At 42.3% G+C, this 13,573-nt stretch overlaps 1 protein-coding gene across 7 annotated transcripts in view; it reads right to left on the bottom strand.

The window, feature by feature from the left end:
- sptan1 (spectrin alpha, non-erythrocytic 1) overlaps positions 1 to 13,573 on the bottom strand; it is a 37,764-nt gene that overhangs the window by 4,164 nt on the left and 20,027 nt on the right. For 3 of the 7 annotated variants that reach the window (XM_086301767.1, XM_086301773.1, XM_086301768.1), the window contains 27 exons: positions 12,997 to 13,101; positions 12,868 to 12,900; positions 12,727 to 12,762; positions 12,170 to 12,217; positions 10,132 to 10,223; positions 9,845 to 9,989; positions 9,586 to 9,767; positions 9,383 to 9,482; positions 9,083 to 9,280; positions 8,859 to 9,005; positions 8,660 to 8,763; positions 7,263 to 7,425; positions 6,989 to 7,003; positions 6,027 to 6,158; positions 5,520 to 5,657; positions 5,330 to 5,434; positions 4,952 to 5,160; positions 4,747 to 4,867; positions 4,192 to 4,313; positions 3,974 to 4,106; positions 3,779 to 3,877; positions 3,514 to 3,673; positions 2,302 to 2,378; positions 1,888 to 2,097; positions 1,477 to 1,773; positions 1,033 to 1,145; positions 660 to 677 (listed from right to left, as the gene is read on the bottom strand). In XM_086301767.1, the coding sequence (XP_086157893.1) occupies positions 660 to 677; positions 1,033 to 1,145; positions 1,477 to 1,773; positions 1,888 to 2,097; positions 2,302 to 2,378; positions 3,514 to 3,673; positions 3,779 to 3,877; positions 3,974 to 4,106; positions 4,192 to 4,313; positions 4,747 to 4,867; positions 4,952 to 5,160; positions 5,330 to 5,434; positions 5,520 to 5,657; positions 6,027 to 6,158; positions 6,989 to 7,003; positions 7,263 to 7,425; positions 8,660 to 8,763; positions 8,859 to 9,005; positions 9,083 to 9,280; positions 9,383 to 9,482; positions 9,586 to 9,767; positions 9,845 to 9,989; positions 10,132 to 10,223; positions 12,170 to 12,217; positions 12,727 to 12,762; positions 12,868 to 12,900; positions 12,997 to 13,101 (3,302 nt within the window). The remainder of the gene's footprint in view (positions 1 to 659; positions 678 to 1,032; positions 1,146 to 1,476; positions 1,774 to 1,887; positions 2,098 to 2,301; positions 2,379 to 3,513; positions 3,674 to 3,778; positions 3,878 to 3,973; positions 4,107 to 4,191; positions 4,314 to 4,746; positions 4,868 to 4,951; positions 5,161 to 5,329; positions 5,435 to 5,519; positions 5,658 to 6,026; positions 6,159 to 6,988; positions 7,004 to 7,262; positions 7,426 to 8,659; positions 8,764 to 8,858; positions 9,006 to 9,082; positions 9,281 to 9,382; positions 9,483 to 9,585; positions 9,768 to 9,844; positions 9,990 to 10,131; positions 10,224 to 12,169; positions 12,218 to 12,726; positions 12,763 to 12,867; positions 12,901 to 12,996; positions 13,102 to 13,573) is intronic. The other 4 variants (XM_086301770.1, XM_086301774.1, XM_086301771.1 and 1 more) reach the window with 3 other exon arrangements.

Here is a 13,573-nt window from a genome sequence, read left to right as displayed (position 1 = left end):
CCATTAGAGGAACTACACTTTTTGGCTCTTCCATCGTTGTTTCGTTTTTTGTAGCTCCAGAGTTTGGTGTAGATTGACTGCACTGCTAGACATCACAATACGCTCACAGATTGGCCCTATTCATCCTCCACTGACAGCTCATCTGTCTAATTATAAAAAGGTGCCGCATGTGTGAGCAGGCATTTTAATTTGTAGCAGATTATGGATTCAAACTGTTTGCAGTTTCCTTACCTGTCGTACACGGGAACAGACTACTGCTTGAAAGCAGAGCTGCCTGGTGCTTAAAGTTCAAGGACTGAGTGAGGAGTGTTAGTGGAGTAGCTAGGTGCTGCTGAGCATACCAGGGCTCAGTGTGCTATTCTTTTAAACCTAAGTGCATGAGGTCACAGCCCTAAGAGAAAGCCCCAGAAACAAGAGCAATCCTTGAAAGAGGTTGGCCTCCCAGAAAGATTATCAGCAATTTGTTACTGATAGACACTGATATGCTATTCAGAAGAGGATGGGGCAGGAAGAACTAGAGATTAGACAGCACACAAAAACATGGAAGGAGATCATTTCTAAACATCACCCACCTTTGAGATCAAGATTTACTTTCACATCCTACATCACTTTCACACCCACACACACTTAATCATAATAAAAGTTTAAGTGATATTAACCCATCCAGAAGATATGTCCTGATTAGCACAGTGATCCCAAGCAGCGACGAGGAAGGAGGGACAAAGAGAGAGAGAAATACACGTTAACAACATGAGATGACAATACAGCATCACACTTGCTTACTTGCCAACGTACCACAGCTCGACTTTGCTTTGTGTAAATCTACCTAATATTACCTCAGCACAAACACAGACATGCAACAATGCAGAGAGCACCTTTACACAAACTTCAGTCACTAGCAGCGTTTCAAATCATGCAACTGAGTCAGCCTGTCTTCTAAAACCACAAGAACACTTCTGATAAAGCAGCCTGAGCCACACAGCACAAACGCCACATGAATCACAGGGTCAGCTGGATAAGCACATCCTTTACCTGGTCTCCTGTAGCCACTGGTGGAAGGCGTTGGCGTGCTGCGCGAACTCCTGACGCAGCTTGTCGTTTTCCTCCTGCCTCCTCTGCTCCTTCTGCAGCTCTAGCTCACGCTCCTACACACATTTACGGAGAATGCAACAGTTAAACTGAACTGAAGGCACACAAATCTACACTACACCACCACTTCACATCTTTGCATGTGTACAAAGATGCGAAGCAATGATGGTTCAGACATAAATTAAGAAATGGCAGACTGAGCTGGGTTAAAGAGGAAGATAAGGCAGATAGTTTGTATATTGTAGAATATTTCCAATAAACAGAAAAGTATAAAGTTTTCTGGTAAGAAACGATATGCACGTGGAGAGATGTCATTGGAAAAGCCAACAGAAGAAGTGCAGAAGTGCATTTGTGAATGTAAGGAGTACATATTCTATCATGGAGAACCTTGATGATCTTCTGCAGGTTCCTCCAGGTCTCCTCCAGGGCCTCCATGGTGAACCAGGTGTAGGGATTGGACACCACCTGGTAGCTCTTGATCTGTTGGTCCAGTTCTGCCAGTTGGTTAAAGTCGGCTTGAGCTGAGCTCAGTGAGGAACGGAAAGCCTCGTGGGCTTCACGCAGGGCTTTGATCTCCTCCAGAGAGTTGCACCTCACAGGGTCTGTCAAATCCTCCTCAGCATTCTCAAACCAGCTGTTAAAGGCTGACGCCTTTTTAGCAAATGTCAAGAACAAGTCTTCGACCTAGAGAAGGAGGAGAGAAGACAGGATCCTTAAAATGAGTCAAACTTTAAGATAAGTCCTTCGGGATTGATAAAATGCTCCGATTTGAGAGGGGAACTTAAAACATTTATTTACCTTTCTGAAATGTTCCTGGGCTTCCAGAAGCTTCTTCTTGCGTGAAGCAGAGTTCGACAGTAGCTGATTCCAGCGTTTCATTAGGGAAGCGTGACGAGCTTCGATGGCTTTTGACTGGACGTGTTTGGCAGCCAGCAGCTGGTCTTTCAGAGTTGTAATATTGGTGATGCCCTCCTGCTGGAAGGCCTGCAGGCCAGCATCAAACGTCTCCTGTACATAGAGATACAAAAAGATCAGGATTGCACTAGTCTAGGATGTATGTTGTTTCCATCTGCAGTGTTATAGAATTGATGGCAATCTGCTCATCCAAATCCATATATGAAATACAAATGACAAACAGCGAGGCCCAGCACAGAGCAAAACAACAAAATGGTGTGGATGGAAAACAGGGAACTTTTCTGGGTGAGGGCGGACCTGTTTGGTAAGCAGCGTTTGCACAGAGGACAGGTCTCTGCCATAGTCGTCAGTCTTCAGGCTGTTTTCTTTCTCACCTAAACACAAAGTGCAAGTTATAAATTATGGTAACGCAGGAAACTACAGAATGCATTTCCTAAAGAAAAATAATTGCTGAAGCTTTGGTGGAAAAAAAAGTTGAATGAGCTGAAATAGACCAAATCATCACCTGAAAGCCAAAGTTCAGAACTGTTGAAAGCCCAAGTTCACACAGAAGTGGCTGAATAACTTTAAAATGTACATTAGAAAAATACTGACAGGTAAATGACTTCACTTCTAATCATCGGGTTAGAAAAGTTAATTCTAAAATTCATGAACCGCCTCCAACTGGCCAGATTTGAACCAGCTGTCTGCTGAAGACAAATCCACCAATGAAAAATAGCCCTGAAGTTCATGTGCCAATCAGAATGCTCTATCATTCCCATAAACTGAAAATGGAGCCAACAGCTTTCGGTTAGACAGCAGTAACTACTGACATACTGTTACTCTGTGACAAATCCCTGTCAAATCTGCCTCAGTGCACCTGCTGAAAAACTGCTTCTAAATTCAAGACCACAACTCCTATCAAGGTGAAAGTCTCAAGGACTTGTTCTACAAAACAGTGTTTTTTTAATATTCCTGGTGTCAAAAATGTGGTTAAAAAGTGCTGCTGAGAGAAACTACTTACTGAAAATACAATAGATCTCTATCAGTCGGTTAGAAATTACGGCTACTCCCTTCACTTGGATCCACACAGTTCAAAAAGTTTAAAAAGTTATAACTTCTAGGAAAGAATCGTTGGAAAGTGGGCAGTGGTGGCCATGTTTTGAGGCTAAACGACTGCTATAGAGTGAACGCTGGACACAGCAGCAGTTGAAAGAAAGTTTTTAGATTAATTTTTATCATTTCTGAAACTCGAGCAGTTGAAACAGCCAACATGCCATCCCATACACACCCATTGTAAACTCGGGTGACAAAAAGCATGAAACTAAAACTGTAACTGAAGAAAAAATATGAAAGATATTGTTTAATCAGGATTAACACTAATAAACTGAGTACAATGACTATCATCTCTTATTAAACACTTATGGAAGGTGTACACTAAAAGTAGAACTATACTGGCATCTATATAGTACTTTGCCACATATTCACGATAGACTTTTATAGAAGAGACTGAACAAACTGTTATTGTACCGATCCAGGATTCCACAACGTCGGCTTTCCAGTTGAACTGCAGGAAGGCAGAGTTTTCGTCCAGCTTGGCCTTCCTCTGTGCTGCAGCCCTCTCCAGCTCAGACACTTTTCCTCGCAGAGCTGACATCTTGGCACTGATGTTGTCCACATGATGATTGTTCTGTTGCAAATACACAAAAGCCATGTTGGGAACTTTTCTTTCAGCTCTACTGCTTGATATAGTTGCAAAACAGTGTTTTTACTCGGTATGGAGCAGAGCAGGTACCTTCTTGATGAGCTCCTCTCCGTTAGCACACACATCATTCACTCTGTCTCTGTGTACAGTGAAATCAGTCTCAAATGCTTCATGCTTTTTCAGTAAACCCTGTTAAAAACAACAATTTTCAGTTATAATCAGTAAAACCCATCAACAAGCCTCATTTCAGGATCTGTTATGCAACATAGTGTAACAATGAAGCACCTGCACAGCAGCAAGCGTGTCTCCGTAGTCCTCACTTCCCACTAGATTCAACTTCTCATTAATCCAGGCTTCTTCTTCTTCCACATTCGCCACAAACTGCTGGTACTCCAACGATTCCTCAAGCCTCTTTCCTCTGGGACCACAAACACAGACAAAAGCAGATGTGTAAGAGTGTGTGTGTGCGAGTTGGGTGAATCTGTGTAACCCAGGGAGCCCACCTCGCTCCAGATAAGTCCTTAAGTTCTTTCCAGTGGTCAACAAACTGGGCGAGCCTCTGCTGGATCTCCTCCTGGCCAATAGTGTTGTCATCTGACAACTTCTTCCCAGTGTCCAGCACAGACTTGGAACACACACAACACAGATCCAATCAGCCATTCTACAAGAATTTTACAGCATAATCGACAAATTCACAATGTGGCAATTTAGAGTAAACCCTTCAGAGTTTAACTACATGTCTTTGAACTGTGGGAGGAAGCTGGAGTACCCGGATAGAACCACGCAAACATGGGGAGAACATGCAAACTCGGGACCTTCTTGCTGTGAGGCAACAGTGCTAACTACCGTGCCACCCATCTAGCCATAACCTAGCCTTGGATCATTTCCCCCTGTGGAAGGGACTAAAACAGATTTAAAAGGAAATAAAAAAAAATGTCAGCTGGTTTCATATTTTGAAAAGAAAATATGAAACCAGCGGTACTGTATAATATCTGGATCGCTTAATTTTCCTTAGGCTAAGTAGAAAAATCTTAAAGAATGAATATGACAAATTCTACCTGGATGGCTGGCTCGTGGGCTCCAAGCTCAGCCTCCAGCCTCTTGTGTTTCTTCCTCAGATTCTGTACTCCTGTCAAATCACGTCCATAGTCCTCCGAACTCACAAGTAGCTTTTTCTCTCTGTGTGGGACACCGGCAGAATTTCACATGTTTAAGTGGAGATTCTCCTCATAGAAATAATATGAACATAGGGCACTTTCTCACTTGATCCAAGACTCTTCATCATCCAGGTCTCTGAAAAACTGGTGCAGGCGGTGGGATTCGTTTAGTTTAGCACGACGGCTGGCTGCCATATTCTTGATTTTAGCGAAGCGGCCGTTGACAGCATCACGCTTGTCCTTCACCTGAGTAGTATCGAAAGCATTGCTGGCCATCAGGCTGTCGGCCTGGCCGTTCAGATCCTTCAGACGATCCTGCAAGCAGAAAAAATACGGTGAGAGAACTTCACTATATTTTAGACAACTTGCGTTTGGAATTACTGATTTATTACAGTAGCAGAATACCCAGTCAGAGGGAGGCTTTACTTTAGTATGTATTGCGTAGAGAATGATATACATTTATATAAAAAAATGAGCTGTGTACCTCATGGGCAGAAATATCAGCCTCCAGCAGCTGGTGTTTCTTCAGCAGATTGTTGACTGAAGCCAGATCCTTTCCATAATCCTCTGAGGCAAGAAGGGCTTCCACCTGAGAAACAACACCATGCATCCGTCTTTGAGATCATCTGCTTTCTGTTAGTACCAGTGTTTATAGTCGGCAAGCAGATTGTTACCTCAGAGAGCCAGAAGTCAAAGTCCTTGATGCCAGTATTGAAGTTCTGCTGCTTGTTGGCCTCTTTGAGTTTCTGGCTCTTTTCTGCAGATTTGTTGACGAGGAACTGCCACTGTTCATCCAAAGCACTGAGACGTGCCTGCGCAACAGACAGGTACAGCTTATAGGTTTGTACATCAGATCTCCGTTTTTTGACATAAAATGATGCTGCCATGTATGTTCTGTTCAGAGAAGTGGAAATCTATGTGAGGGATCGGCTTCACATTCATTAAAAAACAAAAACAAATGATTATTTTCAATATTCAATATGTTTTTTCTGTTCTCTAACCCTTATTTGCACAGGACATTTTCTTGTTCACTGTAAAATCTGGTGAAATAAAATGGTCAGCATCATGCTTCTTAAACACGTTCTACCGATAGTCTTCATTTTGGTCACTATAGTCATGACATTCATGTATAGGTGCTGACAGGTGAAATGTTCCACAGTATGCACACTTGATAAATGCACCTTGACTGCATCCTCGCTGCCGGCACAGGCTCCTCTCTGGATCAGGGCGTTGCCTGTGTCAATGACTCCACGAATTCTGTCTGCATTGGCGTGCAGCTCGGCCTCAAACGCCTGATGTTTCTGATGCTTACTCTGATGGTGGACACAGATGGGGAAAGAACCACGACATTAGAACTACATCATCCTTATTAACGGCGGAAATATTTACAGCTCACAGCTTCACAAAGTCATTTAACGCAGCAATGCTTTCATACTTACATTCAATGCAAAAGCCAAAATTAAAGCCAACGAACTGATATGCAGTCGATATTAACGTCAGATGTAAATTAGTTTATATAATTATTGTAACGGAAACACTTTAATGTACAAGGACACAAAAAAACCTAAAAGCAACTATGACAGGCAATGTTTCAAGACACTGACAGACACATAAAACAAATGAGTAAACAACACAAAATGGCAGCAATGTCTGCAATGGACCTGACTTTAAGGAAATATAGAGGGGGAGGAGTCGCTACAAAGTTGCTTCTTGTTTATATCCATCCGTTTCCTTTACAGCTGCTCTGAAGAGATGCAATGGCACCAGTGGAAAATTCCACAGCTATCAGTATGTAGTGCTATCTAATCATTACTCTAATCAGTTTGAGTCTGGATTTAAACATCTGAAGCAAGCTTAAAGTAGCTCCTCAACCAAGAAATCAACATAAAAATGGAAGTCACACCCACCAACCAGCAGTCTTTGATAAACTAACCTGGGATAAAGTACAAAATTAACACAGAATTAAAGAAGAATGAATGAGTTGAATTGAAACTCAAGTGAAAAGAAGCTGGCACTCAGTGCTGGATGAGGACGGTTGGAATGCTTATCACGCTCTATTGTGTCTACACACATAGCACAGACATAGACACACAGCAGATATTCTGCTTGCTTGTTAGTCAGCTGACACACTACTCAGACTTACCAGCAGCTTGGACAGCTATAAAAACAAAATAAGAGTGAGAGAAAGATTCAGTCTTACTGCAGACAGGGCACTGGAAGGGATCAGGTAAAGAGTATCAACAAGGCAAAACAGACAAACAATGTTTATATTTGGATTAGCCTCTTGCCTTAGAACGTAAGTAAATTATCTCATATTTCTTCACTAAATCCATATGTGAGACGTACATTCCCATTTAAAACTCGTTCTGTATGTGCAGCAGAGCTTCAGCTCCGAGTCGGGTTTCCCAAGTGCGTACCTGGATGTTGGTGGGATCCTTGTAAGACTCATCAGTTGCAGTCTGCAGTTTCTCACTGATCCAAGCCTCAATTTCATCCACATCACGACTAAACTGCTGCAGGGTCTGGGATTCACCCAGCTTGGAGCGCTTTTCGATCATCTGTGCCTTCAGCCGGCGCCACCTTTCAAACATCATTAAATTAGCTTTTAAAGGCAAGCTCAAACACAGCACACAAACATTTTACAGAATCCGCCACGGGTTTGTTTGGCAGATTCTTGATGCTTTGGGAGATCTCATGTATGATTTTTCCCCCAAAACGTTTATGATATGTGAACAAAGAAAATGTAGCTTTTCTTATCACCTCATCATAAGTAATGGTACAATTCAAGATGACATTAAGAAAATAACGTACTCGAGAATTTTAAGATGTAGGGAGTAATGAGAATATCGTTCTTCAGACGAGTTCCCACTGTTAGAAGACTATATAATTTAAGTTATGATATGTACACAGTGTATAAACTGCAAAGCTGTAGTGGTCGTTCTGTCATAACAATGAATTAGCTCATAAAATCAAGTTTTTTGTGTTCATTAGAAAGTGAGAATATTCAACTCGGAGGCCTCTATTTCCATTTCCATTCCAAAGCTGACCGATTTGTTTGTGTCGCCATTTCTTAAATCAGTTTGAGGGGATGAAAAAAATAAAATAAAATAAGGCAATGCATTATCTTTAGGGCATTTTCATCTGTTGTGCCATTAGTGTAGGTGTTTTCATATGGAAAGTCCACTGACACCTCCACAAATGTCCTTCAAAAATCCTTGGGACCCTTGACTGTGAGTAGGTCAAATACTGGTTTCACTTCAGCGCTTCGTCTGTTGTAACTGCACTCTTCTTTGCAGGTGGCTGAAGGACTACCACCAGCACAAGCAAGAATAGACCACAGAACCTTGGTTGTAAATATGTTACAACAGTTACAAAATGTAGACAATGGCCCACAGAGCTGTGTGTAGGCTCTGCATAGGATAACACACAACCGTGCTCATCTCCTGACACAATGCAACTGGAAGTTATTTATCATAGCAGAGACTTTTCTTTTTTAACCATGGAAAGTCCTTTTGTTTTCTATGGGAGTTTAGGTCTTGTTCTGTTGCACAGCACACCTGTGTGTTATTGCTTCCTCATTATTTAGAAACTCCAAATGCTTTTTCTCAGGTGCGTCTTATTTTTTTATTTCTATTTCGCGGCGTCACTAACATATGTGCGTTTTGAATTAAGCTCCCCTTTTGTAGTGCAAGCAACAACTTCCAAATGCAAATGCAACTGTCCACAAAACTACTTTATCACACAACTTGAGCATCTGTAGATAAACAAAATTAGGATTGTGTCAGTGATCAAGTTTAACAACCACGTTTTCTACCTGTCAAGAACTTCATTGCGGCGGTTAAGAATCTCAGGTTTGGCGTAATGGTCGGCTCCAATCAACTGGTCAGCAAAAGACTGCAAAGCAGCAATCTTCTCCTCCTGTAAATCAAGCCAGGATTTAATGATCAAGACAAAAGAGGGTAATAGCAGTCGGTTTTCAAAGCTTTCACGGAGCAACGAAATGCCTCACTGACCTGAACGTTGATGGCCTTGTCAAAGTCTTCATGTTTCTTAATGAGGGCCTCCACACTGTCCAGGGAGTCACCCTTGTCATCACTGGCGAGGAAGGCTTCACGAGCTGCCATCCAGTTCTCAGCCTGCTCACAGTCTCTGTTAAAAAGCTGTGGATGGGCAAACAACCTTCAGTGGCTGAAATATGGTCTTTAACTGTCTGCTTCATGTCCAAGGATGTCATTACCTGGAGTTCTAGGCACTGATCCAACATCATGCGGCGCTGCACCCAGGCCTTCTCCAGATCAGCGCGCTCACGGTCTAAAGCCTCGAGTTTTTGCTGAATCTCAGGACTAGCATAGTGGCCTCGAGCCAGCAGCTGCTGTCCGAACTGTTCAAACGCCTGGAAAGTACCAGCCCGAGCATCAATCTCTGTACGGTGTTCCTGGAGAGAGAAAAACAAACAAGAAAGAAGACAGAGTTAGAGTTAAGCAATAACTTCTATTGGAAAACACGCAAAGAAAGAACAAGACTAAATATTTGATACCTGGTGTCTTTCTAAAAGGGCCTCGGCTCCAGTCACATCCTTAGCCAGCTCCTCTGAGGACACTAATCCTCGGATGCCATTGATCCAGGACATGAGATCTCTATGCACAGTAAAGAATTGCAGTCAGTCAAAACCCTGCATATCTCTAAGACATTTCCTCAAAAAATGTTAAACATTTTTGGATCCAGCAGTCCCGCCCCCACCTGAAGTCAGAGAGGAAACGCTGCAGGTCATGGGAATTGCCAAGCTTGTCTTTGCGCTGGTCAGCACGTCCCACCAGGCTGCTCCAGGCAGTGTTCAGCTCTGTGCATTTCTCCTGGATGTCATCCACCGCTTCAGGGTGAGACTGGATCAAGCGCTCTGCTGTCTCTCCAAGAGAGTTAACCTAAGTAGAGAAATGGGAAAATTAATAAAAAATAAATACAAGATTTCAGGCTTAAAATTACTAAAAGTAAATCTGACCTTATCCCCCAGGGCAGCCAGGTCCCTCTCAAAGCCCTCGTGTTTGCGCTGCAAAGCCTGGACACTGGCCAAGTCGTGACCGTAGTTGTCAGTGTTCAAGGCCTGGTTCTTCTCCTCAATCCACTCTTTAGTCTCATCAGCATCCCTTAGGACACACAACACAACTCAAGTTAATTGTTGTAGCTGACAAAATGTTCCAAAAGCCTGTTTCTCTAATAAATAACACAAAGCAGAGAGTGAACTCGATGACTGATGATCACAGGCGATATCCCACTTTGGATTTGTACCTGTGGAAGCGCTGCACCTCATGTGCACTGCCCAGCATGTTGCTCCTTTCTTCAGCCAGCTGTTGCAGGGATCGCCAGCGGTTGTTCAGCTCCTGCACATAGCATACAATATGAAACAGCACTCATCCCACACACTGCTCCCTGTGTCTGGAGCATGTTTTTCTGACATTAGTGGTAACATTTGAGATGAGTTGCAGTATACCAATTGAAATGAGCATACGCTAAACAAGAGGCGCTTTCAGACTCACTGGGAGCACAACTCTAAGTGCTTTTTATTTTGGATTTGCAATAAAATAGAAAAACCAATGTGGCACAACAGGTGGCAGTTGGCCCTACAACAAGAAGGAGCATGCTGTGTGTTTATTGTGCTTTATGGGTTTGATGACGACAGGCCTGAAAAGGAAGTTCAATCCATGTTTGGTTTGGTTGTAAGTTAATGATGTTATCCACTTATTGTGACACGTGTTAAGCAGACGGCTTTATAAACAACTTTTGTGGTCTCACTTCCTTGTAATGCTTTTTCAGCTTCTTCCATTTCTACAATACTTTTTCTTTTATGTGGATGACAATCATAGCCAAAAAATAAATAAAAATACCTGCAGCTGTCAGCCTCCTAGTACATGCACCTATGGTATTAATTTAAGAACCCTACGTCACAACTATGATCCTCGAGTTATTGCATTCACAAACTTCGGGGTCAACATTGCCCCACCTCTCACCGGGGTGACGACAACAACGCACGTAACGAGAAGAAAAGACTTAGCTTTGATGAGTCAAAATTGTTAATTCTTCCTATTTCGTTTAATATTTTGACTGGATTTTAGGTCAAACTATTAAAAAGTAGTATGGCAACTCTCAATATAAGGTACGAAGAGACGTAGATTCAAGTAAAGGAGGAAATCTTTAGATTTATTTTTGTTTTTCAGCCTATAGGAGACAGCAAAAAAGTTGCCAAGAGCATCTCGATGTTAGGCATTCATTTTCATCCACATAATAAAAAACAGCGTTCATTCAAAATTATGTTTTAAATATATTTGTATATTTATATACTAACTAACTATGGTGGCCTTCATAGAAATAGCTACAAATCTTAAACAGTTATTCTGTTTCTATTCTGCTTCAATTCAAAGTCTGGACTTCAATCACATCTTGAGTAAAGGTAAGTTAAAATCCTCCGAGGTGAAAGAAAAGGGGAACTTCCTACAATAGTTTTAGGACCTGAGCTCCTGCAGTCTGAAAGCGCCTAACTAAGCCACGTTTCCACAACACCCTCAGTGCTTCTGCGGCAGGGCCAGAAATCCAAATCAGCTCCAGAGAAATTACTTTCCATCACCAAAAGCTCACAATTACAGGTTGGTACTTTATGAGAATTCATAAGCTTTGGGGTTGCAAAAATGAAGTTATCTAACTGGTTAAGCATTTGCAGTTAGACCGTATAAAATATACTGATCTTGAGGCTAGAGTGTAAACACAGAACATCAGTGGACTGAAAGGAGCTCCTGAAAAGAGATCCTGTTTTAAATTTTTTTGCACTTTTGGTGGAAAAGTGGCTAAGAGGGTCAAAGTCATTCCCACTAACAGATACATTTCAAGAACAGTTTAACAGTGACACAAGGAAAGCTAGATTTAACATATTTCACTCAAGCACAGTCATGCAAATAATGTGCTCAATTTATGCTACTTTGCACTGAGTATTTGATGAGCACAGACAGCGATGGACAAACAAAAGTAGGTGGATGATGGAGATGAGATGCACAGGACTGGTTGCATGGTAAGAACATTACAAACAAAGAACATGACAGGTTTAGCATAACTTATGCATTATGTCATTCATATTACAGCAACAATAATTAGGACCAGGACAGGACAAATGGTGCGGGAAGCATTGTGTTAAAAAACAAAAACAAAAGGAACACTGCTCATACTGAAGTCAGGTTTCAGTGAACATGAGGGGATAGATCATGTGACACTATCACAGTATGGTTAGTGTTTCTGATCGCAATGCGCAGAGTGGTTGGATTGGACTTGTTCATCTTACCTTGATTGTATTAAAGTTAGCCGTTGTTTGAACAGCCAAGCGTATATTCTAAAGTCAAAGGTAAACCAAACATGGACATGGAGGGAAGGACACAAAAAACACCACACCAGTCAAGAGCGTTATGGAAAATCCCGGGGTTAATCTTGGTTCTCACAAGACCAACTGAGACACCATTCACTAGCACTGCAACCATGGCTGGAGGAGAATGAATCAAGCACTGTTTTTTGTTACAATCGAGACATCCCGAGACATGAAAACCGTTACAAAGGATCTTAGGAATAAATTACGAGTTTCCAAGCTCTTCAGTTGTCTCATCAATGTCTAATCATATTCTACAAAGTCATGAGTCATCATGCCCCATGCTAGTAAAATGTAATTCTGGGCATGATTGCAGGAAACAAGTACACAAGTATCAAACACTGAGCAGTCATGCATGGTTACAGTATCAAATCAAGACTGATTAGCTGCCAAGTATTTTCAGGTGATGCATGTTCTTTACAAGATCATCTGAAGGTTTGAGGATGTCTTGAGGCCAATTACTGTTAGTTAGAGCTTACCTTCCATGGAGATGCAGTCTTAGAATCCGCTTCATCCTGTTCAACAAATGAGACACACAAGTAAGCACACTGCTATGATATCTAAAAAATGTCTTAATTATTATAGTGGATGCAAATATAAATAACAGAAACTACACCAACCTTGCCAGGAGCAGCACCAAGCAGCTCTTGTTGCTGGAGATGAGGAGAAAAAAAACGTTTTTTTAAAAGGACAGCTAATTATGGCTCATTTATGTGACATAACATACGATCCAGAGAGGTAGCGCCTACCTGAGCCTGAACCATGGGGGCCTCCTCAGCCATAAGGCCTTCAGACTCCAACTCTGAAGCCACTTTGTTGATATCCCTCAGACGAGACTCATTGGCCTTGAGGTCCTGGAAAGAGAGAAAGAACAGTGTCATACACTGTCTGTTCAAATTCAAATACATACATGGGGCGATCGTGGCTCAAGAGTTGGGAGTTCGCCTTGTAATCGGAAGGTTGCCGGTTCGAGCCCCAGCTTGGACAGTCTCGGTCGTTGTGTCCTTGGGCAAGACACTTCACCCGTTGCCTACTGGTGGTGGTCAGAGGGCCTGGTGGCGCCAGTGTCCGGCAGCCTCGCCTCTGTCAGTGCGCCCCAGGGTGGCTGTGGCTACAATGTAGCTTACCATCACCAGTGTGTGAATGTGTGCGTGAATGGGTGGATGACTGGATATGTAAAGCGCTTTGGGGTCCTTAGGGACTAGAAAAGCGCTATATAAATTCAGGCCATTTACCATAAAAAAAAAAAGAAGGTTTTCATATGACTGCTGCAGTTCTATGTTACACAACTTAATTATTTGTGTGTTTCGCACACTGTTGTGGAGG

The sequence above is a fragment of the Aulonocara sp. 'chitande type north' Nkhata Bay genome, linkage group LG7 (assembly GCF_057382095.1).
Source record: "Aulonocara sp. 'chitande type north' Nkhata Bay isolate Kocher_YH1m ecotype deep benthic linkage group LG7, A_spYH_male_GT1.1, whole genome shotgun sequence".
NCBI lineage: Eukaryota > Metazoa > Chordata > Actinopteri > Cichliformes > Cichlidae > Aulonocara > Aulonocara sp. 'chitande type north' Nkhata Bay.
The sequence above is the reverse complement of the archived record's forward strand: the minus strand, read 5'-3'. Positions and strand labels throughout refer to the sequence as shown.